Source organism: Drosophila hydei, unplaced genomic scaffold, assembly GCF_003285905.1.
Source record: "Drosophila hydei strain 15085-1641.00,03,60 unplaced genomic scaffold, DhydRS2 tig00000001-arrow-pilon, whole genome shotgun sequence".
In the NCBI taxonomy this organism is placed as follows: domain Eukaryota; kingdom Metazoa; phylum Arthropoda; class Insecta; order Diptera; family Drosophilidae; genus Drosophila; species Drosophila hydei.
The window spans coordinates 12,225,377-12,251,051 of record NW_022045643.1 but is presented as its reverse complement, the minus strand read 5'-3'; the positions used below and the strand labels follow the sequence as shown (position 1 = coordinate 12,251,051).

General features: G+C 41.2%; 3 protein-coding genes across 4 annotated transcripts; 1 reads left to right on the top strand and 2 right to left on the bottom strand.

Annotated features, from left to right (window-relative positions):
- Positions 1-550: 550 nt before the first annotated feature.
- LOC111599806 (putative dipeptidase NECHADRAFT_87110) lies at positions 551-15,563 on the bottom strand. Its single transcript, XM_023315589.2, has 3 exons — positions 14,504-15,563; positions 4,718-5,358; positions 551-2,088 (listed from the first exon to the last, which is right to left on the bottom strand). The coding sequence occupies exons 1-3, from the start codon at positions 15,398-15,400 to the stop codon at positions 1,191-1,193; spliced, it is 2,436 nt and encodes an 811-aa protein (XP_023171357.1). The 5' UTR covers positions 15,401-15,563; the 3' UTR covers positions 551-1,190.
- Positions 2,271-3,401, top strand: LOC111599811. Of its 2 annotated transcripts, XM_023315598.2 has the most exons (2): positions 2,271-2,899; positions 2,982-3,059. In XM_023315598.2, exons 1-2 carry the CDS (start codon positions 2,714-2,716, stop codon positions 2,985-2,987), a joined length of 192 nt encoding a protein of 63 aa, XP_023171366.1. In that variant the 5' UTR covers positions 2,271-2,713; the 3' UTR covers positions 2,988-3,059. The 2 variants fall into 2 exon arrangements, with proteins under 2 accessions (XP_023171366.1, XP_023171365.1); XM_023315597.2 differs by having other exon boundaries at positions 2,284-3,401.
- A 5,069-nt stretch (positions 15,564-20,632) lies between the features above and the next one.
- LOC111599810 (mpv17-like protein 2) lies at positions 20,633-21,652 on the bottom strand. The gene has a single exon (XM_023315596.2). It carries the CDS (start codon positions 21,521-21,523, stop codon positions 20,864-20,866), a length of 660 nt encoding a protein of 219 aa, XP_023171364.1. The 5' UTR covers positions 21,524-21,652; the 3' UTR covers positions 20,633-20,863.
- Positions 21,653-25,675: the final 4,023 nt, after the last annotated feature.

Below are 25,675 nucleotides of genomic sequence, written 5' to 3'. Positions count from 1 at the left end.
GTGTGTGTGTGTAGATACACATTAAATACATTTTATTTTTTGTTGTTTGCTTTTGGTTTATCCTGTAATATTAAATGCGAACACACATTGCACATTTGCGAGATAATAAATATTTTGCATTCATGTTTTTACTTAGTGGCAGATAATTTAAAGTTGCGGGATCTGGTTTGAGCGTTGGTTGCAAATAACTGTATTTCATTTGCTATTATTGTATAATTGATGACGACAATAATATCTCGTTCTAATACACTTGCTAAGTGCCAGCGATTCGCTCGCCTGGCAAATGGCCAAAAAAGGCCTCGTTGAGCCATTTTTTTTCTGGTCAAAAACTAAACGAATTTCTAATTTACAATTTTATTTTTGGTTTTAATTTTCGGCCCTGTCGTTCTGAAAGTTAATTAGATTTTCAAAATACAGGCATAGTGAATTCATTAAGCACTCGTGCTTTACTGCAATTACGGGGTATTTCAATTATTCCGTGCATGCCATGGCCGCAAAAAAAATATAATATTTTTTTTGTATTTGGTATTTACTGTCTCTGTTTATATGATAATCTTTATTTTAATTTTTTTTTTGCATTTCTTTACAATTAATATTTAATTTAAATATAATATTTAAACAGAAATAAGCACTGGCCACGGACACGTACGCCCCCAATTCAGTTTAATTAATCGCAACCTCTGAATAAATCGTGAAACCCACATCCATATATCTGTGCCAATGCTTCAGTTAAATACGAGTATAAATTTCTTTTCTACGTGAACGTATTTAGTTATATTACATGCTTATTGTTATGCTGCTAGGGGATTTGCTTGTTAATTCGTCATTTTGATTGCTGTTAAGCCAATGCTACATTGCTTTGGCTTCCAGTTAAAATATTATTTACCCCTTTGCTAATGAGCAAATGAAGGCTCGTCGGCTGCAGTGACAGACAACTACTGCCAAGCGTCTGTCTACTGCAAAAGACCACTGACTGCAAAGGTGGTTGCCATTGTTGTGGCTGCGGCTGTGGCTGTGGCTGCCATTGCCATGTGGCTCACTTCTGTTTCGTTTGCGATGGTTTCCAGCTGGTGCCAGAGCTGCGCACCCGTGGACGTTGCCTTCTCAGTGTGATTGGGGCTGGCCCCCTCCACAAGATGCGACGTCGCTACGGGCTCATCGCGGCGCGTTCTCAACGCCTGCGGCAGTGGTCACGACGACATGTAGGTGCATTGTGTTTTTGGCTGTGGCTCCGACAGCTCGATGGGTTGGATGGCGGCGCGCTTCCAGTAGTCGCGGACCGTTTCGACGGTCTCCATGATGCGCAAAAAGTTACGGCCAGCTAGCATGGCAACGTCCTCCTCACTCCAGTTGTGATCCTCTAACAGGGCGGCCAAGAGCTCCGGGTATTTGGATACGTCCTCCAGGCCCAGCGGGGGCATCTCAATGCCGTCGTAGCCGGCGCCCAGGCCAATGTGCTGAATGCCGGCAATTGCTCGCACGTATTTAATATGCTCTATTACGTCCTGCAGCCGTGCTTGACGTCCGCAAGCGACATCCTCGGGGTCGAATGAGAGCATAATGAGACCGCCGTTCTCGGCCACCAAGCGCAATATATCATCGGGCACGTTCCTCGTCGAGTTGCACAGCTGTCGTGCCGCCGAGTGTGAGAAGATGACGGGAGCTCGCGTCACCTGGAGCACATCACGGGCCGTTGCGTCCGAGCTGTGTGAGAGATCGATCATCATGCCCAGGCGGTTCATTTCCCGCACAATCGCTTTGCCGAAGGGTGTCAGGCCCTGCTCCAGCGGAGAGGCACTCGACCCCGCCCAGGATACGTCGCAGCGGTGCGTCAGGCTGAGATAGCGCGCGCCCAGCGAGTAAAATGAGCGCAGCACGCCCAGCGAAGAGCCAATTGTGTGCCCTCCCTCAATGCCGATCAGCGAGGCCAGCAGGCCGCGCCTGTGCGTGGCCACAATGTCCTGCGACGACGTCGCCAACACCGTATCTCTAGCATACATGTCAGACAGCCGCCGCACAATGTCTATTTGCTCCAGTGCCAGCTGGACAGCATCCAAGCCTTGCGCCTCACAAGGCACGTACGCCGACCTGAAATGAAACGCAACAAAAATATAAAACATAAATAAACTTAAGTTCTTTTGGCCTCTCTGGTCGCAAGGCAAAGGGTTGAGTAATTGAAAAACTTCTAAATTTATAAGCTTAAGAAGGCGGCACGAAGTATGCTATCTTTTATATTTATAATCAATTCGGAGAAACGAGTTTAAAAAACCTCAAATCACGTTTTTAATTTTTTTACTTAAGCTGCAACGAGATGTAGCCACTGAACCTTTGACCCGTGTTTGCCCACCAGAAACTCATGAAAATTTTCATATTTGAGTGACACTTCTTAGAGGTCCTTGATCTTACAGTTTGGACCATCGCCAGTAGGTAGGCTTGGTATACATTAATTAACTGTCATTAGAAGTATTCGTAAAACGATGTAAGATCCCCAATATTTATTCAGTTGTCCGACTGAGAGCATATAGTTCAAATTGCAAAGTAAATTAAAAACAAAATTTTGAATTAAAAGAGACAGAAAATAAATATAAAAATTCAACGACATACGAAATCACACAGATAAAGCATGTTTTGATATTAAGTTCTTTTACTTTTCTAAAAAAAAATAAAATATTGTGGATAATTATAAAGTTCTAAACAATCAGCGTTTTTCAAGATGCATAAAGTTTGGTCACGTGCAGAGCCGACTCGCGAATGCAAGGATACCCATGACATTTTTCCCAAGGATTTGTTAAAGCAGCAACCGAGCACTTTTGTGCCATCTTACGAAAAGGATGAACCAGCGATGAGCCTATTGCTGGGCTGGGAATATGGCCGACTATGGCTAAAGGAGCACAAGGAGGTAATAAAACAGCAGGTGTCCAAGGCAAAACCATATTATGTTGAGCCCGACTTTAACTGGTGGGTAAATAAGCGCACTGTAGTCTTAGATCGGCGCCAGATATTCTCGAAGAAGAAGCAAAACCCACATGCAAAAAACTGTAATTTGTCGGCATTTGCCCTCTCGAAAGTAAATCGGACCAAGGGTAAGAACAAAGAAATTGGAGCTCAGGGATCGTCGGATTTGAAACCTGCCGCCGCTGCGGATGCCGTTTTAATGCCCACCAACACTGCGAACCCCAAAACTTGCGACTGCAGGGACTGCAAGGAAAGAAATACTGGTGGCCAAGCTACTAAGAAAAATGTGTATAACTATGAGGAACGCAAGGCTACACCCGTGCCTTGGTATTGAAATTAATAACGTAATCAAACACAATCAGTTCATACGCTCGAAGGCTTAATCTGTATTAGGTGATTCACAGCGAAATATTATAATATTTTATGCTCATTTTGCAGGCGTATTAAAAGGAAATATTTAAATATTTATTTCTAATGCTTGTTTTATTATAACCTTCGCCGTTTATTATTCTCATTAGTGAGTGGGGCGCGCCTCGAGAATGCGCTGCACGCTACCCGGCTCTTTGCACGCCCCATTATTATGCAGCTGGCATGCTTGCCATAAAAGTGGTTAGTTTAGGGCACATTTGAATTTTAAATGCAAGGATATTGCACTAAGGAAGCCCAGTGGAAACTTCTATGGCCAACCAAATGGCCATGTTCGCTCGCGTTAGTGGGAGCTGCGACGGCATTTCGGTGGAAAATTGAACAATGACGACCAGCAGAGTAAGTTCGAAAATGGCCCCGAGTTGCGCTTTATTTGACGGAACGGCCAAAAGAGTTTTCGGTGTCAGAAGTCTACGAAATAAAATCGAGTGGATTGCCCATCAGCAGTTTTCCCAAACTGCAGCTGTCTGCTGGCTGTCATGCGCCACGCCTTCGTTTGCAGCCCGCCCCTGGCCATTTGAATTGTTTCGCTTTTGTTGCTGGCCTGGGCGTGGGTCTGGCCTGGCATTCGGATAGGCATTTGGGCCGGGTGCTAAAGACTGCCTGGCAGCTGGGCCAGGTTGGCTGCTTGCCCTGCCGCCGCACTGTTTGGCTGCTGCCAAATTTTATTTTGCAGTCAAATTGTTGGCATCTCCGCAGCGTGCTCGTGGGTGGGCAAATGGGCGCATGATTGTATCGATGCTGTGCGCCCAGTGCTAGGTAATTGTTATGGGTGGATGTCAAACATGCCTGAATGTTTGTTATCGTCTGCTATCTGTTAAAACATCGAAAAACAACTAAAATTCTCTCTCCCTCGACTGCCTGACCTGCAGCATGTTACAAGCATTGAAACAATGATGGCATATAAAAACTATATAGACATGTAGAAGACTCCTTCCCTTTTTATATTACCCTATACTAGGGGAAGCGTTTAAAGAGCTGCTATTTACGTTTTTAATTGACTGTTTGGGGATTGGAGAGCTACTATTAAAGGGAATTAATTTTATTATTTTGCTCTATTCTATAACTTGTAAATAAAGTAAGTACTCAAGCAGCATTAAACAGGGCCAAGCATTAAAGTCGAAGAACAATTGTCTCTTGCATTTAGTGTGCTGATAGCTACAAGACTTTGGCTATATCAAATCAACGTTTGATCGTGATCAAAGAGTTTTCAAATTAATATTTACTGAATGTTCAAATATTCTCAGCAAATAAAAATGAATAAAAATTGATAAGCATTCAGAGTTAAAGCTCTGGCAATTATTGAAATAAAGTATTTGGGTAAATAAATACTTACCAAACCTGCACACCGACCAGTCCTTGCTTGAGCCGTTCCATATCCGTTTGCGCCCAGGTGGGCCGCACCCACATCGACTTGTGATCAAGGTCATGGCTGAGATGAACCAGCTCTAGACTACTATGCGCATACTTGCGCACGTTCCAGGCAAAGTTGTTGTGCCCGTCGACGAGCGGCACTTCTCGCAGGATGCGCCTAACGATTCGAAGTCGTTGGGCGTGAGAGTTGCGACTGGGCGACATAAAAAAGTGTTGGTAGGCCAGTGTGGCGGCTATGGCCAGCAGACAGATGGCGCTCACGAGAGTCAGAGCCACCATCCAGGAGCCTCGTCGCGACTTGTGGGCTGCACCTGAGTTGTTTCGTGTCTTTCTGGCACTCTTAGCCTTCGCCTTGGAGGAGGAAGCGGCTGCCGCTGTCGCTTCCGCTGCCAGAGAGGTGGGCGATTTACTGTCGAGAGCGATCCCTCCGATATCGCTGCCAACAACTACTCCGGCTGTCATCGCACTGCCAAAGACCTTAGATTTCTGGATGCTGGCAATTTCGCCGCCGGAATCGCTGTTGGAGATCGAGTTCTGGCGCGAGAGTGTGCGGCGTATATTCGAGTGCTCCGTCACGTCTGGCAGTCCGCCAAAGCCAGTTGTCTGCAATAAAAGTGAATAGGCAAAAGGGTCGTGCGTTATTTTACTGCTTTTTATTGGAGCTATTACCTGGCAGCATAAGGCGCTGCCTCCCCGTCTAGCCCACGCCAAGCATCTGCTCCAAACTTGCTTCATTAAAAGTCCGTCAAAGTTTCTCCGTTGATTTTACGTTCTAATTAAAACTGTTGCGAACTTTGAACTTTTTGTAATATTCATAGCTGCCATGAAACATCAACACGGCTCAATCTGAAACTTTTTAATGAACCAAGTGACCAAATCAAAATCAATGTATCCAAAGCATTCAATCTGATACAGCCAGGCGCAGCCTGTTAGGCAAATCTTTGCTCTAACATCATTTAGCCTCAGCAATAATTCATATGTGGGCCGCATTAATTGATCCCATCACCCAAAGGGCAAAACTTTGCCCAAAGTTTATCATTAAGTTACCACCGAGCTGTCAATGCTTTGATTATAATGTCACTCTGCAGGAATTATTAACAGAACGGATTCAATTCTCATGAGCATTGTAATTATTATCTTCGATACACAGAAATATCCTAAATGATAGTCATGATGTGCATTCGTTTGTATAATTGAAATGAGCACACGATTGTGCTGTGAAATCCTTTTATCTATAATTAAATGCAATTACGTAATCCCTACATATTTATTTAGCTCTGAATTAATGTCATATTAACCATATATTATAGCCACGCAAAGTGTTTATTTATCGTTATGCTGTTTCTGTGTCTCTTTTTTATTATTTTTTATTTGTTATTTTTTTGTCTCGCTTCCATTTGCTATACGCGTAATGAGTTGAATGTGAGAGCAACCGAACTCCCTGGTGAATTTTATAATGCAACTTTGCAGTCCGCTTTACGAGTTCCAATATCTTTATCGAAGCTCAGTTTCTCAACTTATTCCATAGCTTTCTCTAGCAATGAACTTTCAAAAGTGGCGAAAGTAGAACATTAAGGAACGTTTAAATACATTGTTGACAGTATTCAACTAAGTAAAATTTCACAATAAAATACTTTTTTTAGTCTTTGGTCTCGTTAACCTGGTTTCACTCACTTTAACTGCTATGAGCTCGTTGTTCTGGATTTATCTACAAATTTTCAGTTTTGCTCATGATTAATGTATGCAGGGTATTTAAAAATGCTTAAAGTGGGTAAACATTTTTTTATTGGCCAGTGGAAAATTAATTAAATAAAATATAAATGTCTTCCACACCCAATGAACTGCGGAATGCAGCCGAACGCCTGATACATTTGAAACTATTTTTAATTATGAGCTGCGCCTGCATCCGACGGCGAAATTAACTTTTATTAATACTGGCGAAACTTTCGACATTGCATTGAAAGTAATAACAAGAAGGAATTCTGCTCTCAGTTTCTCCCAACTGCAACATACTCTATGCCAAGTACAACACAGCTGAGCTTACTCAAGAACAAATTCTTTGCAAAATAACTTAAAATTTCTATAGCCCATAATATAGTAAGCTCATTTATTTTCACTACAAATTATGTATAAATTCAGACCGAGCTAAATAGATTACAGTAAAACCATAATTACAAAATATTGCTCGAAAACAGGGTAACCTTCAACTGAGGCTGGCGCAAGTTTAGGCAAAAAGAGCGAGAAAATTATCTCAATTTTTAATAAAAATGCAAATATTTTCCACACTTCAGATGGCAACGATGCATTGAATACTCTGTACTGCTCATTTCTTGCCCACTCAAGTGGACATTAAAAGCTTGAATGCTGAGTCTTAAATAGTTTCTCACGCAGCGTGAAATTGTTTCTGATTTTAAAGGGGAAAATACATAAAAAACAAGTAAATTCTTTTTATATTAACTTAATTTGCAAATATCTGATAGTGTTACAGGGTATTTGAAAATTTAATAACTTTTGCAACCGCCTTTATTTTAAGGGTGCATCATTATACGCGTTCACAATTTTGGCAGAGTCTATTAGTGTTTGAGTCTTGACATTTCGAAGTTGCCAGTTGACTCTTGGGTCATGACTACGGGAACCTTATATACTGCCAGAACACTAGACATGGCTACAGCTATGTAGATGTGATGCATGCTATAGGCGAGTATTGTACAGTCAGTACGAAGCTCTTATTGTATTTATACAGCTGCAAGTATTTCGTGCCGTGTGCCAATCCGAAAGTTTTCCGTTGTCGGCGCAACCACGAATTTTCAGCTGGAACTGAGAGAATGGAGTGGAAGAGTGAAGGGAAATCGTCCGTTAACCGGAAAGCAGCTTTAGCCGCATTTCGCACTGAATACCCCTGTGAGGCGGAGGCGGCGGCGGCGGCGGCGGAGGTGTTGGTGTTGTTTAAAAATGAGTGGGCTGGTGGCAGGCAATGGCCCTGTGGCGCTGTGGCAGCAGGTGGCAGTATTTGGGGCATGTTCGACATTTTGGCTGAACTTTGCTGTGGTTGAGCTCTGCCGAGTTTATAGTAATTTTTAATTAGTTCAATTGGAGCTTGAAGTAATTTTTCCAAAGCTCTTCAAAAAGTCAGTTTGCAAATTCAATAAAACTGAAAATATAAACAGGCTCTAATGCCAATGATTGAAGTAGCTTCCTGTTGAAAAGTTTAGTCTAACTTAGTAAGCTGAATAGAGTACACAAAATTACGTGTTCTTCCATTATTTATAGTAAACTTTGATCTAGCTACGAGATTTAATTGAAATATATGGAATCAACATGCTGAGGGATCGCGACAACCAACAAGATTTCGATGACTGCTCCGACATACCCATTGCCCAACGACCACAGTCGGATATGGATGCGGATGTAGAGTCTGGCGACGAAACAAACGATTTTTTGGACTTGCCACAAATAAACATAGATCTTTTTAATATAATTAGAACCATCGATATCGACAGGGAAGTTTCTGCCGAAACATGGGCAATCATTGAGGCCCTAATAGAGCAGTAAGCAGCTCAACTTGACATGCAACACTAGAGCCAACATTAATTTCAAAATAAATATATTTGGGCTGATTAATGCAAAAGATTTGATTGATACAATTGGAAAATTTAACGATTTAACATTGGCAATTGGAGTTAAATTTATTTTATTTTTTTAAGCTTTGGCAGAATTTTAAATTTGGGAATTTTGAGATCCCATTGAGATTACAGTTATTTGGACATACTTTCCATTTCATAATGTGAATATATAATATATTTGTTTGAAACAAATTAAAGAGACCATATATTACATCACAATTTAAAATGCGAGGCGTGAAATTTAACTTTTCCTCCAGTTAGATAAGAGCAGATTTTTGTTGCTTTAAATAAAAACGAGACTGATTAAGCGGTAAGTGCCTACACTTGTCTAACACAAAGGACATTTGATGCAGATGATAATTTTTACCCTCCCATGTCGCTCAATGAGCATTCAACTATCACATTTTGAATATAGCAAAAGAGCAGCCTCCCAGTCTTAAGGTACATGACTAAAATACGCAATTTCAGCAGAAGTTGCATAGAAAGAAGTGTAATAAGAGTGTTGCCCTCGGCTGCGGCCAACTACGTAATGCTCGTTCAGGGTACATAAACAATTGAATAGGCAGACCATATATTAGCTAGGTCTTTGTGTGGGCTGGGTGATCGACGTACCGCATAATGCCAATTTAGGTGCAAAAATTTGATATATATAGTTTTTTTTCTGATTTGCGACATCTTCAGTAGACGTAAGTAAATCAAATTTGTTTAATAATATGAGAGAGGCCACACAAATCTTTATACAAAATAATGTCAGATGACCAACGAGTAATAAAGCCAAATTTGAAGTCTGGCAAACTCGTTTGCTTTCAGACGGAAAGATGGATGGAGAGAACTCATATACTCTTTTCAGTTCATGAACGAGTATAATCAACAGAGCTGAGCGACAGGCGGTAGTCACATGCCACAAAAGACGGCTAGCAAAAGGGGAGCATCAGAACCGGAGCAGCGAAACAGGAATAGGAACAAGGACAACAACAAATGGCAGCTGTAACAAGTAAAGCAAAGAATAAACAAAAAAACAGAGCGGAAAGCTTTTTAGTTTCCCGTTGTATTTTCTTTCGGTTTTTGTTTTAGATGCAGCTCTTTTCAGAAAACAATTTCGTATGCCCTGTCTACCCTGCTGGGCAGCTACACACTTATTTACATATTTGAAATAGTACCTCCTAAGGACCAACAGCATTCAGAATGCAAATAATTTGAAAACAGCTAGCTTGATTGGGTGAAAATATGCCAGAAGATTATTAAAATTGTCATTTAGTAGTTTCCCTCTACTGCTTAATATATCAAAATGAAATTGCATTCCTCAGTAGCTAGACTTACAAACTGAATCTGTCTTTAGTCTACTACTTCAAAACTCAAGCTAGTGTATGAATGCATCATAGGGCGGGGCGGCGTGGTAAATTGCATGGAAAATGGAGCTTAAATAAAGAAAGAAGAAGAGATACTCATTTTCTGTCAAGATTTTTTCAAGTGGTATTTGATCCAGATATAGTCTGAATTGGTTAGAAATATTTACTTCTATCATTTAAAATATGTTTAAAATATAATAAAAAAATAAAAAAAAATTTCTAAATTCTGTTATATATTTTATAATATAAAATGTTGTTCAAATATCTGGAATACACCTGAAAAATATATATCTAAGAATGCTCACATGCTTTTTATTGTAGCTTGTATCTGGGTACATCATATTTTCAAGCCAACGTGTAGAGCACGATTACTTAATATTAAAGTAAGATAAGACTTATAAAACTATGTTGAATAATATTATAAAAGAACTACAAAAGGAAGGAACTTAAGCTTATGCGATCTAAAGCACATTAGACTGGCTGCTTCGCCCACTGCGCGCCTCTTCATGGGGTATATATAAAAATAATCTAGAGCACTTTAACTCCACTCAAGCGCAAGATGAGACTTCAAATATTATGAAGTTAATACAACGGAAAGAACAGTTTTTGAAAAATGATTCTGATAAATGTGTTCGTAAACAGGGAAACCTGATTTGTTTCAAACTTTGGTGATTTTCTACCATTGCGGTCCATTCTTCGACGCTTGGCCATTACGATTTCCATAAAGCTCTGTGGCGCTGGGGTGGGAGCTATAGTTGGAGTTGTGAACATTGCCATTGCTGTTTTGCCGGTTGCGGTTCATGTCAACGTCGGCAAGTTTTTAGTTTTTCAAATGTCGCTGGGGCTTTTCACGCTGATGGACATCAGCAGCAATAAGGACAGCACCCCTTCGCACCGTACATAATGTTTTTTCCTTTTATTTTTATATTTTTGTATTCCTCGGTTGTACGCCCTCTAGCCGCAATGTTGTTGCTGTGTTATATTTGCCATTTCGTTCTGGTCCCCAGTCTCAAATGGACAGCACGAGGAAAAGAAGCAGCTGCTTCCAGTAGAGGCCATTGCTGTGTAGGGACTTGGTGTTTTGTTTGCTTCAGAGTTTGTCTGTTTGTACGTTTGCGTGTCTGTCTATTTGCCTCTGAGTTATCTGGGCGATGACCGGCGATTGTCTAGACCCTGCCCAACCCCACTAACCTCCCTGGCTGACTGGATGTCTGTTTTGCTGGCTAGCTGGCTGGCTGCTTGGTTGTGGGCTTGAATGTGCGCTTAGGTTGCTATTTGTATTGGTAGTTAAGGAATTGCACCTCTTTAAGTGTTCATTAAACAATTGAAAGTTTTTAATCGCCTTTCTTTGTGCAGATCAGCTCTGCAGAGCATGTGAATGAAGTCTCAGTTAAATGTCAAAGTTGGCTAAACTTGTGTGTTATGTGTTTATCGCTAGTTGCTGCACATGTTTTCAAAGCTTATTAGGAACTACAACATGCAACTCAACGTAGATATATTATATATAGATTTAGCTTAAACTGCTGCAAAATAAACGCATTTGGTTTACCTCGTAAAAGTCTGAATTTATTTTTGTTGCACGTTGCATGTTGCAGGCTGCAATTGTGTGATTGGATTGCAGTGAACAAGTCACAAAGTTTATCGATTGTATTCACGAACGTAGCCACTGTCGTGCTGCCGCTGATAATGACCCTTGATTATATGGTAGTCCATCATGTTAGCCTCTAGTAAGAAGAACTGGCAACAGCTTTCGTTTCAAATAAAGTATAGCTTAGCGTGAGCGGACTCGAACGTTGACGGGCGAAAAACTAGAATATGCCAGTCAATCTCGACAGCTTTGTTCTGCTGGCACTCACACGCACGCAGCCATCAATCAAGGAGCGGTTCGAGAACGCAAACTCAATTCTAAAATTCCATTTACCCAGTAAATGTGCATAACCGAAAGTAAATTGAATGGGATCTAAGGCGCCGGCTGTGCAAATCGAATGCTGCAGATTGAAGCTTTCCACTCGAAATTGTTGGGCAACACAGCGAATTTGCAGTGTAAACACTTAAATGGACCGCATCCCAAGCCATACGCAAATCGGAAAACTGAGAAATGTAGTCAATCAGGATTACGGCTGGCATTCAGTCAGTCAGCGTGAAGTGGATGGGATTTGCATACATAAATAAGGAAATACACAACTCTCTGTTGCCAGACCAAAGTTCGAATATTCAAGCATACTTAAAGGCGAATTAAAATAAACGCAACTTTATGTATCTCAGAACACACGAAGCGTAGCTATTGGCCACTCAGCATAATTGTTTTTGTTATTTGATGTTAATGTACGTCCATCAACTGTATCCGATGATGGATAAGTCATTCATCACTATTAGAGTCAGAACTTTTTATGTCATATAGAGTTTCTAGCAAGTTTCGAGAATGTTTGATTCTTTGATGATTACGTTTAAGGTTTTCATGCTTCAAAAATTTATATATTTATTTATATATGCCTGAGATATACATATTTATATATATATATATATTCTTGAGCAGAAACTAATTGCATATCATATGCAGTCCCATTTGTGTTTAGTAAATCTGGTAGATACCTAAAAATATATATTTATGTTATATTAACTGAGCTAACTGATTTGTGTGAAACTCAGTGCTACATAGGACCATCAATTCCTACAGTCGCGTAACTCATTGGGCGACACAGCTTAAGGAACGAGGACAGACTGCCAGCGTATTCTAACTATCTCGCAAGGCTTAAGAGAGTACATTCTCTAGACCATCGGATAATTAGTTAAATTACTAGCAATTAGAGCAGAAATTAAAATATGTATACTGACATATGCCCCAGCCACTAGATAAGGTTTAGAGTTGAAAAAAATATATATATTTGTATACCATCATCTGCAAATATTAATTTCCCATTTTAAACATATTGCCCATGTGTAAATCTTAATATTATTTTTGATTTGTAGATTTATACCAATATTTTTATTATATAATTCTTTAGTATAAATTCGGCACATGAAATGCATTTCTATGAATAGTTGTTCATAATATATCAACAAAGTCGAACTTTACTCTGCCAAATCGAATTACCATATTTATTTACTATGGACAAATAATAATTTCAAATAAGTTCTATATCTATAAGCTATAAAATTCTGCGCAGGTTGTTCATTCAGTTGCGCTTTGTAACAATAACTGTAAATACACACACACACACACATATATATATATATATATATATATATATATATGTATATATATAGAAATATATCTTGCTCCCCCCAAACAAGCAACTTGGGCAATTGTGGGAAATGAGCCACTGAGGGAAAGTTTTGATGAAAGCCATTGAAGCGGTAAAACGCACCGAGCAGCGGACAGAAAAGCTCCCAGAATTGCGAAACGGAGCGGATAGAGAGGACAGGTCGACGGAATTGGACAAGCAGCGAGCGTGGCAATAATGACTGTATTTATGGGTTTGGCAAAACGCATTAAACGCAGGTTCCGGCAGTCAAACAAATGCTGGAAATGCTGCAAATGCACGCGAAAAGAAAATGGACAAATGTTCGAGCTGCAGAGCAGAAGCTGGACTTGCGACTTGCGCCTTGCGACGGGCAACTGGCGTCTGGCGACTAGCGACTGGCGACTGAACGACACTTGCAACATTTAATTTATTATGCAAATGTGAACAAATGGCCTGAATGGTCATGGATGACAGCTAACGTCGCGGCGTGAATAATGGCCAGCCAGGACAGTGTGCCGTCGCCTTGCCAAAGCGATTCATTTGTATACTTTACAGATTTGCTCTTATTCAGTTGAATGTCCACTGCTGCTGAACCGAGGCAAAGTAGCTTTGGGCAGATAACACACATGGCACGCTTACGAGAGTTTAAGATGCAAACGCCAAACAAATTGAGTTACATGCAGATAATCGTTTATCAGATCCGCTCTCAATGTGTCCACGCAAATGTTTTCTGATTTGTGGACATTTGTCATGGTAAAGCAGGTCTTGGGACTCGACCAACTGAAAGATTGCATTTCAAATGTAGCTTGAGTGCTCCAGTTGCTAGAAATTCCTCAGCAATAAATGGAAAAATAAATAAAATGAAATTTTTAAGCTAGAGAGAAACTGAATTTATATAATAACAAAAATATGTATTACATTAATTTTATAATTTTATTTCCCGCCTAAAATAATCATATAATCATCTCATGATAGGATTTCGAATACGTGTAAATTAAAAACATTCTCAAGGGTAGAAAATCGTAATCAATAATGGAAATTAAGCCCGAATCGCGCATTCCGAACACATAGACTATAAATTTTTGATCTGTATCAAGTCGCGCTCAATCACCTTGTCTAGCAGCTCTCTCTCCTCCTATGCTCGTTCACCTCAGTTAGCTTCTCTTCTCGTAAAGTCCTACGCAGCCAATAGCGCATAAGTAAAAGATAATCAACTACAAAGTTTTCTTTTAGGGATGTCATTTAGGCAAATCGCGAGATATCTTAAATGCCCGAATCCGCATTGACGCATAAACATATAAAGTGTTTTATATGTCGGCGTTCAAGTGGTTGCCACATTGTTGCCACGCTGATTTAAATCGTGGCACGAATCAAATGCGCGTCAATAATCGTAAATGCGTACCCATCGCAGTGGCCAAGCAAACAGCTCATGAATGCCAATTAGAAAGGCGGCTTAGCAGCTGTCAGTGGCGAATAAAAGGGACCAGGGACATGAGACATGAGACGTGAGCCGTGAGGCTGGAAGACGCACCTGGTAGTCCATGTAGTTGTCGAAATGCATGTAGGACCCGCCGCCTACGCCGCCCGGCACAGGCAGCGGCATGGGTAGCCCGTTATTGTCCAACTCGACGGCGGGCGGCGGCGGTGGCGATGGTGGCAGATTGTCTCCTTTAAAGGAGACGCGCTTGGTGTGTCCCTCGGGTCGTCGGTTGCGGCCCAGGGTGCCCGCAAATCGGCCAGCGTGCATTGCGCCGCCGGCTGCCAAAGTTCCCATCATGTAGGAAAGCGAGCCACAGCCGACGACAGCGTCCTGGTGCGGCTGCTGTTGGGGTGTCGCCGACTGTAGACCGCAGCCGCCGAAGCGAAAGTGTGGCATGCAGGTTGTGGTGACGCTCCCTGCGCCACACTCGCTGCCCTCAAAGTCGCTCTCCACATCCGTCACAAAGGCGGCCGGCTGAAAGCTGCGCGGCAGCGTCGCTGCCGACGACGCAGCAAGCGCTGACGCCGCAGTCGACGTGGGCGGCGTGCGGCTTAGTGTGCCCGTGCAAAGAATGTTAACAGGCTGTGAATGTGAGTGTGGATGCTGTTGCAGCTGGATGCTGTGTGGATACTGTTCGATGCCGCCTTGTAAGAGCGCCAATTCGCCGTTAACTCCGGCGCTGCCCGCTGCTGCCGCTGCCGCTGCTCCCTCCACGCCCGCGGCGATAATATGAGTGGGCTGCAACTGATAATAGTGCTCGACGCTGCCCTGCGGCTGTGCTGCACCGGTTCCTCCCGCTCCTGGCGCCAGCAGCGCTGTTGGTATGACCATTATGGGCAACATTGTTGGCGCCGAAGTTGCCGGCGGCTGTGCTGCGTTGGTGCCGCACGGCTGCAGCAGCTCCATTTGGCACATCTCCTCATAGCTGAGTGGTCGCAGGTGCTCCATGGCTGGTTGTTGTGGGCGTGGCAGCCGGTATGTATTTGCAATAAAGGAATTTCCACTTGACTTCGCTGCCCTCTCAGACTTTCACTGAATTTTCACCTAGACGACGAGCACAGACGCAGGCACGCACATGTACATATGTATGTATACACTAGCAACGCCGCCAACGACGACGACGGCGACGAGGACGACGACGCAGTCAGTCTCTGCACAAGATGCGGGGGTGCAGATTCAAAAAGATTTCGCGCGCGTACCTTTAAGACGTTTCTCACATGGCGCCTTCGCTCGTGCGCTCGGCCCAACTTTATCTCGCGACAGTCCTGCAGCAACTAAAACAGGAGCTCTTCGCCAACTCTCAGAACTTTCAATTCGCCGCCGCCATTTTGTGCAGCCCCCGCGCATGCGTTGAGCCTGTCAGGCGAACACTGAACACTTGTCGCCCTCGCCCTTGCCGTCGCCGTCGCCGTCGCCGTCGTCACTTGGCGTTTTGTTTTGGTTCTGATTTGCGGGCCGTGTCGGGCACATTGTGGGTAGCGCCCGTTCCGCTATGGCTCGTTGTTAGTTTTTTGCTTTTCATTTCTTTTTTGCACCGCGACGAGGGAAATCAAAATACTTGAAGCTGCAGCTACCAGACTTGAATGCTAGATTTTATTTGCCGCGTCGCGAAATTCGTATCAAGGGAGCGCCACAGCCAGTGGCCACAGCAGCTGCATTCGCTGTGGGCAGCTATAAAACCAACTGTTGGCTTAGCTGCGCCCATCCAATCGATGACCAGCTGAATGGCTTCTAATTGCAAGAGTCAATGGGAGACAAAAAGTAAATGCGCTAATGGTGTTTTAATTAAGTGCGCAACTTTATGCTGCGAAGCATTTATTTTCAAACTCATTTGTTGTGTGCTTATAGTATAAAATATTTAAGCTGATTGATAATATTGCTCACTAAGCAACTCAAATTTTTTTTTGGCTTATAGTTGGCATCAAATCTTTGTGATGAGGCGCGATTCAGAAATCCTATACTCTGATATATATAAGCATACGCATATATATATTTGTTATATTTTTATTTAATAGAACTTGAGCTTGCCTCGGTACATAAAGTTTATTAAAATAAATGCTCTTACTTAAAGGCTTACGAACTGCGAACTGGGCAAGTTGCGTCTTGTAAGGATTATTCTAAAGAAAAGAAGTCGGAACAAATACTTTAAATTAAAAATATATAGTAGCTCCATTGGAGACAAATTAGAAAATGATATTCATATAATAAATGAGGCTATCGACTGGGAATTAGTTAATATTCACATTTCCACTTAAATACATTTCTTATGCTATATCTTATAATTTTTTCGAGTCACCATTTGCTTGAGTCACATTCTCATTTCATCTAAGCTGCAGCGGAAACCGTCCAAAATAATTGTTATCAGTTTTATTAGACAAGCGAACAGCAAACTATTTCAAACTACTTCTGCTATGAATGCTTTCTTAAACAAACCCGATCTTATCTGTCCAGTTATGAAACATGTCTGCGTTTTTAGGTCCCCACTAAAGAGGCGGAAGCCGTGCGACGCTCGCTTCATTTGTGAAAAGAACGTAAAAATCACAGTTGGAAATGTCTTTTGCAGATTGGGCTGAATCGCTTTGTTTTTTCGTTGTTGCTCATTTTTTATATTACTGTAAACGCTGGCAGCGCCAGCGTCGTCCTCATTGAGCCGCGGCCTGCTGCGCCGTCTCCTGCGTCCCGTTTACATTTGTTTCTTAGTATTATCCTGGTTAACCGGCTCGTTGTATGCGTGCGTCCCATACCTGCTTTTTCGTTCTGTGCTGCTCTGTTCTGGTCTCATCCATCGCCAGGGGTAGCCCAACTCGACTTTTTGTAATTACAAAAGCGCGAAACAGGCGCTGCCTGGGTGCGGGAAAGAGGCTTCAAAATCAGCTTTTAGGGGTTTTGTGGTGCTCGTTAAAATTTGTTGCTCTCATTTCGATTGTTCGCCCGCGTCGCTGTTGTTGTTGCCACTGTTTTTGGCATTACTGCCGGAGGGTTTAGTGCTTTTTCATATCCCAGAGGCGGCGACGGCAACGGCAGCCTTAACGCAATATTGAAGGTAAGTATTTTGCTTAAATGTGCGAGGCGGACTTTGGAGCAATCCGGTATGCGAGACTTGTTTGCAGTAATTTAGTGTGATTGGTGATTCCACTTGAAGCGCACTTTAATGCACATTCAATTTTCCGGTTAAAAGTTTCCAATTAAAAGTTTTGAATCATTCGCCAACTTGGGCCACTTAAGACTCCTAAGTTAGGAGTGCAAACAGCAGTGCCGCCCAAAAGTATGCAGCAAAATATTATACATTTTCGGCAACATTTTGCTGTAGGATCATTTAACGGCTGGTTAACCACTCAAACAGTCGAAAAACGGGCAGCGTGTATAATTTGGGTGCTGCAAACTGGACGGCATCAAGTGGAAGCGTTTAACTGAAAAATTTCTGCTGTCAAAAGAACGACGGCCCGAAATAAATTATTCCACAACGACAAACATGCTCGATTACATTTTGTTTAGAGCATGGTCTATCAGACGATGCCGTTGATGTAATATCTAACAGCCTAGTAAATATTGAAGTTTGGCGATGAGACAAATTGTATTTATGATCATATATTACGAAATGCCTAAACAATACATCGAGTAAACTGTATTTCTGTGACTATTTTATATAAGAGATGCCATTATGGAAAGCTACTTAATCATTTCACAGTTCTGTTCTGGTGAATAGATAACTAAGAACCCACAATAAACAATCCATTTGATAAATTGATTAACCTTCAAGTCTAAGGCTACGTAAACAAGATAAATAGACTTTAACGGTTGCCAACCAAATCGTTAAAAATCCCATAATCTTGACTAATTAATAAATAGTTCCACGAAAAATCTCAACCATTTTCTATTCTCAATGAAGAAGTTTGACTCAGCGGCCAACCATTAGCTAAGCAGCTGTCCTTTGTGTCCTTTGTGACAAGCAGCAAAGCTAAAACCAAAGAAAAATAGTTCAATCATTCACTCGCTTTGTCACTGATTACGAATGCAACAAAAGCTGAAAGAAAGATGAGAAATTTATCTTTGCCAGCTGCAGGTGTCAATTTGAATGCCAAATGCAAACTTTGATGGATTTCGCTCTAAATTAACAGCTTGAATAAAAGGCAAACGCAGCTTGGAAGACATCATTGTCTGAAATCAATAAATATATAACTAATTATCTTCCAAATTTGTGTTTTTTGCATATTATTAAGACATCAAGTATAATTGAACACAATTTGGATGGAATGAGGTATTTGATAACCCTTTAGATATTGCGGTTATTTCATCTCATTGGCCTCTGAATTATCTGTATGACATTGCCCCAACAGAAGCAGCAGCTGAACCTAATGACGGTGTGGCTGATTTAAATGCATTAAGAGGTAAGCACAACCACAGACACGTTTTCTCATTTAAGACACATTAACCACACACACACACAGAGAGACTCAAACAGACACACGCATGGAGGACCTAAACCGCACACACGTTCAAGACCTAACACGGCTGAGCTTTACGTTCGGTTGCCTCAAAAAACTTTACCCGTCCGTCGGTCCACACGCCTGGTGAGCTTTTAAATTAAATCACAAAATACAGATAGAGTCGGTAAGGCAACCGGAGCGACGACTAAACCAAATAAATGAACCCTTTTGGGCATACTCCACGGATGTCCTTGCGCGCGTCCTTCTTACTTAAGGCAGATAAAAGGCAGGCAGGCAAGCAAGCAAGCAGCACACGACAGGAAGTCAACTTGCCAGCCGGACGATGGCGATGGCGATGGCGATGACAGCGACGCCTCGTGTTTTGCTTGGCAATTCTGTTGCCAGGACAGCCCGAAAGGATAATGGCATAAAATCCAGCAAAATGAAAAGAAAGCGGCAAATCATGTTAAGAGATTTAAATTGGATTAGGCGACGTGTGTATGTGTGTTTCTGTGTGTGTGTGTGTGTGTGGTTGTATGCGAGTGTGAACTCGCGCTAGCCCTGAAAACCTCTTGCACTGCAGACCACCGGAATCAACCTCTCGCTCGCCCCATTCGCCTCTTCTCGTCTTGACATCAATTTCGTCACTTGATGTTTTTACATTTTGTATGCGGCTGTCATGTTTTCGCTTCTATTTTGTTTCATTTTATTTTGTTTTGTTTTGTTCTGTATGCTTGACACAATTCCTCGTCAAGAGCACACGGCTCAAGTGCTGTCTCTCAAGTGTTCGATGGCATTCATCCTATCTGCTCTTTAACAGCCACCACACCGTAGCGTCATGTGCTTAAACGGCTGCTCCACATTGACGACACCAAAGTCGCTTTAGCTTTTAGTATTATGTGGCTAGACTGAGACTTTGCACCAGCCAGAAATACGCTGCCAATTTAACCTGTTGACATAATGAACAGCTATCTCTATAGCCAAGTTAATTGTATTGAGTAATACTCATGAGACATGAAAAGCAGAAAATGATAAAAATAAAAACAAATATAAACAAATAAATAAATAAAAATGCATTTCACTTTGCTAAATTATTAAATAATCATGAATATATATTGTATATGGTTGCTAAGCCATGCTGAGTTTTTATATTCGATCTGACCCATGCATAATGTATGTCAGGGACCCAGTGCTTGAATAGTTTGAATAGTGCTTACTATTGGGTGGAATAACACTGTCCTACACTGTTTTTATTTTTTTCCTACAACTGTGATAAGTAGACTATGATTTTATTTAGGCACAAGTCGCATAGCCATATAATTTATAGATCTATCAAACGAAGAACTGATCCACCTGTAATTTTAGTTCCAATCATCAACATCGTTAGTAGGCTTCGATATACATGAGGACAACAGAACTTTACTGTCCAAAACTGTGGAAGATGTATAAGATGTTTGTGATGCTTTCCCAGGAATGTACAAAATATTTTTAGTAAATTTATAGTAAAGGCCAACAGTTGCTCAACTATAAATGTGATTTTTGATTTTCTAGATTTTGTAGAAAATATAACTTGGAGATTCAGCACGCTCCTTGTAGGCATAGATATATATATATATAGAAATATATATAGCATCATTTTGAGCAAGCACTATAGTCCGTCTTAAAAAAGGACAGACAGACGGTCGGAGGGATGAGAAGAGATGCTCCCTGTAAAATACATTAAACGAGTGCAAAAATCGGAGAATATCTATATACTTTCTCCAATATCTTCCTTATATATTCGTCCGTTTTATTTAAGTCCTTTTTTAGCAAAGTTAGTTATAAAAGTTATCGATTGTTAAATCTAATCGGTTCGTTGTGAATGGGGGTGCGAATTAGTCTAATCTTTTTTAGTTTTGTTATTTAATGAATACATATGAGGCTGCACGTCCAATACAAAAAGTCAAAGGTCAGCCTAATGCGAAAATGTGTATATTTAATATTTTTATGTAGGACTCGGTCTTGGGATATTCTGGCTCTTATACACATTATATATATCCAATGCTCTGGCACTGGAAACTTTATTCGGTGGATCCCGCTTCTTTGCGTACTTTACTCTGGAGGTGAACACGTCATACCCCAAGCTAACAGTATTATCATATAACACTCGATATTTTGGTGCGACGAAAAAAAAGTTTATCATCTGGGCGATTGGCCAGACGGTCCATTCAGCTTTGTAGAGCGTCCAAGCTTTGTCTTTGATCTCATCAGCTACCTCATCCCAGGTGTTGTCCTCCAACAATCCCATTGTTAGAAAAAAAATACTGATGTAGAGTGGCGAACAAATGCATTGATCCAATAATATTTTGCGTACAACCGTACCAAAAGTTCGCTTGGGGTAATAGTAGTCCAGATAGTGATACCAGTAATGACAAACAATGCCCACAGTGAAGCCAGAGATGCCCATTCGCAAAGTACGCGTGCGATCCCAGCCGTGGATCTGCTCAGTATAGCGTTCATATGATTGTTCCATGGTGTCACCCAGCATGCTTAAACCAATCGAGATACCAAGGTTCGTAAAAAGAAGGTATTTCTTACTGAAAGCTGCACTGTGCCACCGGCTGAGAATCCTGTGCACTTTCTTATACCGTCCCCGATATCGCATTGGGTTTCTGTTGGCAAGTGACGTGGGCAGAAGCCCCTACAGCCCACATTAACAAACTAAATTTAACAAAAATGTTTGTAACAATACTGACATTTTGATATTCCTGTTTTGATGTTGACATTCAAGTCTAAATTGAAACCGACTATAAATTTTACTATTAGAAAAACGTTGAGTTTTAATTGAGTAGAGAAATATTCAAAAGAGAAATTCCAATATATATCTTCCCCCATTAGTCCCTATCTGCATTTCTGCTCCTCTCTCTCCAACTAAACACATATTGTCCAGCTTGGCAAAGCCTATGAGCTGAACCGAAGACATGTTAAAAGTCAAAAGAAAGGGGTAGAGAAAGACGATTTAACGGTATTTAACTTTCAAAAAATTAAAAAAAAAAAACAAATAGGCAAGAAAATCAATTTAACGCCATCAAAGCAAATGAGTTTTACCAGGATTCAACAAAGCTCGGTCGAGCGACAAAAATGGCATGGAAAAGGGGTATATATGGTTGAGTCTTCTTTGTTGTGGAGGGCTTAGTTTCGCCTGGGGTGCCGCAGGGCAAACGGCCTTATTGGTGGGCTTTTGAATAATACAGCATTTTGCACATGTTGCGCCTCTTCCGCTTGCTGCCCCTTCCAATTCGGTTGGGCGTCGTGGGGGATAGGGAGAAAGCTGTTTTTGCGTGTCGTTGAGTTGATTTCGGCAAATCATTTGCACACGATTCCCAATACTTTTGACAGTCGCAGCAACCGCAGCCCTTGGCCCCCGGGGGAAATCATCGTTCATACATATGGATGCTCCCGTACGCTCGACCGCACGAGCCATGGACCGAGCTACTGAATTGAAAAATATTTACGGCATTCAACATTTTACGCTAAAATCCAATTTTATTTTTATATTTCGTCGAAAATCCGCCATAAAATGTACCCACACACATACACCCACAGAGAGAATCGTGACCCGTTTGCCAGACATTCCGTTTCGTTCCGTTCCGTTCCCAGACCCTATTCCGCCCGTTAAGCCCGTTCCCGCCAATTGAAAGCAGGCGCCGTAAATTCGGCTTTGCATTTTATTTGCATTTGGTGGCGCAGATGAGCTTTAGTTTTCCCCAGATTCCCGCACCAGGGACTAGGGACCAGGGTCGAAAGAACCTTCTATTTCAATAGCCCGGCAGTGCGACAAATAAATTTATTTTCCTCCATTATTATTGACGTCATTTGGCAAATTTGCGAGGTGTGCCATTGTAGGCTCTTGTTTTAATTATTAAATACGTTTTCACGCTTCCATAGCAATATTTTATATTTACGTGTGGCAGAGATATTTAAGTGAACGAGTTCAACATGCACAAAAATAGCAGAAATTATTTTAAATAAATTAATTTGATTCATATATATATATGTATATGGAACAGTTTTATTGCCTTTCCAGGAGCATGTTACTCCTTCCATATACAGTTTATTATAAATTTGCATACGTGTCTTAAATTAAATGTTGCAATGTTACATTGTTCCACAACAATGAATTTAAATAGTTAAAGTTTCTTTGTTCAGTCTGGAGTCTGCAGCGACAACAACTAAACTGGCCCAGCAAGCTGGAGACTCGCCAGTTCCACAAAGCGTAACACTACACACTTTTAACTTTTTAGAAACCCGAATAGAATATACCCTATAAAAGATCATTCAGTTCATTTTATATATTTTGTCGACAGACCTAACTTTGATGAGAGTTTAAGAACTCTTTGATAATTATTTCATCATTAGGTTTACAGATCGAGAGCAACCGAACTCATTTTATAAATATAAATAAAGTTAAATTTATATTATAAATTAAATATATTTATTATAGACAAATATTCTGCATTCAATTAAAATTCAAATTGAAAATGATAATTGAAAACAATTTTTATATATTAAAAATTTCTTTCTGAACGCTTCAGTTGCAAGCGCATTTAGCATTGATATCAAGTCATCATTTAGCTGTTCCATTAGCATAGGATTTGGACTTTTCTATGATGCGTACAGACACAGCGGATAGATAGAGGATAGCTTATAGTCGAGCAGTGGCGATTGGAGTCCTTTTTGCTCTTTCTAGTTGCTTTTGTTATTATTTGGACCGTTCCGATCCAAATATATTTTTGGCGCTGGCTTTCAATGTTGTCCGTGTGTGCAATTTAATTGAATTTTTTATTCACTCAATGAAAGCAAAAGTTGAATATGCTTGCAGCGAAGCGTAAAAAATGTCACAGTCCCATGGTCCATCTCAATCAGCTTCTGCGCATCCTTCCTCCCCTGGGAGCAGAACTGTCATGGCCAAGAGTCATTTATGTTGGCTCGTTACACAGACATACATAACTAAAAGGTTTGCTCGATATATTTCTAAAATCAATTCCTAATTGCTTTGCAATCGATTTGGAAATATATTCGAGGCGATGAGAGTACATCTGAGCTCAGTCCGTGCCATTCGTTTGCATTGACTTCGACTTATGCAAATAAAATTGAGATGTATTTTTAATGAGATTTTGGACACTCCCACCTAACGCAGCCTAACGATGGCAGAATCTATGAAAACTCAAAATAGTTCGCACGCAGAGCCAAACCATTTTGAATGAGCATCGATTTAACAATTTACTCCAGTTCACTTTTAGTCGGATGTCGCAGTTGTAATTTGATGAATCTCCATTGATGTCCACTTGAGTGGATGAGTCGGCCTTTTATATGTTTGTATTTTCTTTAATTTCATTTATTTATATATTTTAAAGAACATATTGTACAATAAAAATTAATCGAATTTATTTACATTTATTCAGACGTTTTCAAATTTATACTTTCCATCTGGACATTGATTGAACTAATTACTAATATATGAGCCACTATTTGTTAGTGCAGCTGTAGGATCCAGACGAGTTTTTAGAAAGTTTAAGCAATTAAACCATATGTACTTTAAATGCAATAAAATCTTCAACTATGGATTTTCGTAACTGTATTCACCAAATCTGAGTAATTTCCAAGCACAGCGAGGATTTTTTCTTATTTATTTTATTATTTACAGTCTAGAGTTCAGCTTAGCTTTGCAGCAACTAAGCATCATCATTATTTCTCTTGAATCATGGTTTTTGCAAAGCCACACAAATTAATTCGCATGTAAAAATTCCTGCCTAAAGCGGAAAATATAGTTTTCAGCAATTTTCACCCTAGCAAATGTAATTTTGCCCAAAAAAAGCTGCTGCTTTGTATTAACTTACGTGTTAATGTAGGCCTGGTTTCACTGCTGCCGGCGGGGTCAAGCAACTTTTGCTACATTTAAATTACACCGTTGAGGCAAATAAGTCAGTTTATAGTACGAGCAGGAGAACAAATTGTCAACATGACGGCAAACGCCATTGCCATTCGTGCCAATTTCGTTAAGGCAAACAAACAGCCCGACGCCACCCGTTCGACGCTGACTGAACTAACTAAACAGACCAGAGGCACAGAGGTTGGACCCACATTTTGCCTAGGGCACTTTGCAGTGCAGGTGGGTCGGAGTTGGCGAGCTGATTTTTTGGACCCCGAATGCTGGGCGCATAAACAAAGCAGCAGCAAAATGGCAAGCGACACGTGGAGTGCGCTGGATTGTGAACACCTGATTACCAGCCGGCGAATGTGGCTGTTTATGAGGCGCAAAAATGTCATACATCATGCGACACGTGCACAGGGGCTGATGTTGAAAGCAGAGCAATTCAGGCGCCTGCCGGCTCCTAATTTAACACATGACAGCTCCGAGTATAGCACAACCAGGCAACTGTATCAGCACATGTGGAGCACAACATTTGAATCTGACGAAAAATGTAGTACGCGTCGGGCACTGGCTTGACATTTGCCTGTCTTTTGGCAGCTTGATAGGCTGCAGTGTCATCCTCGTCACCATCTGGCCATTATCATCAGCAGCGGTAGCGGCAGCAGCAGCATCAGCAGCAGTTGGCAACTGTTTGTGCACTGTGTTCCGAGCGTGTTGGTCCAAACTGAATTAAGCTAAAGCCAAAGTTTGTGTGTGTTGGCAATGATATGCTCAAAATACGTTTTCTCTCCTTATATAACTCACGTATATATGTATGTGCATGCGAAAACATGCCAGGACACATGGCACAGAACACGATAACCTTTCAAGCACATTTTGACG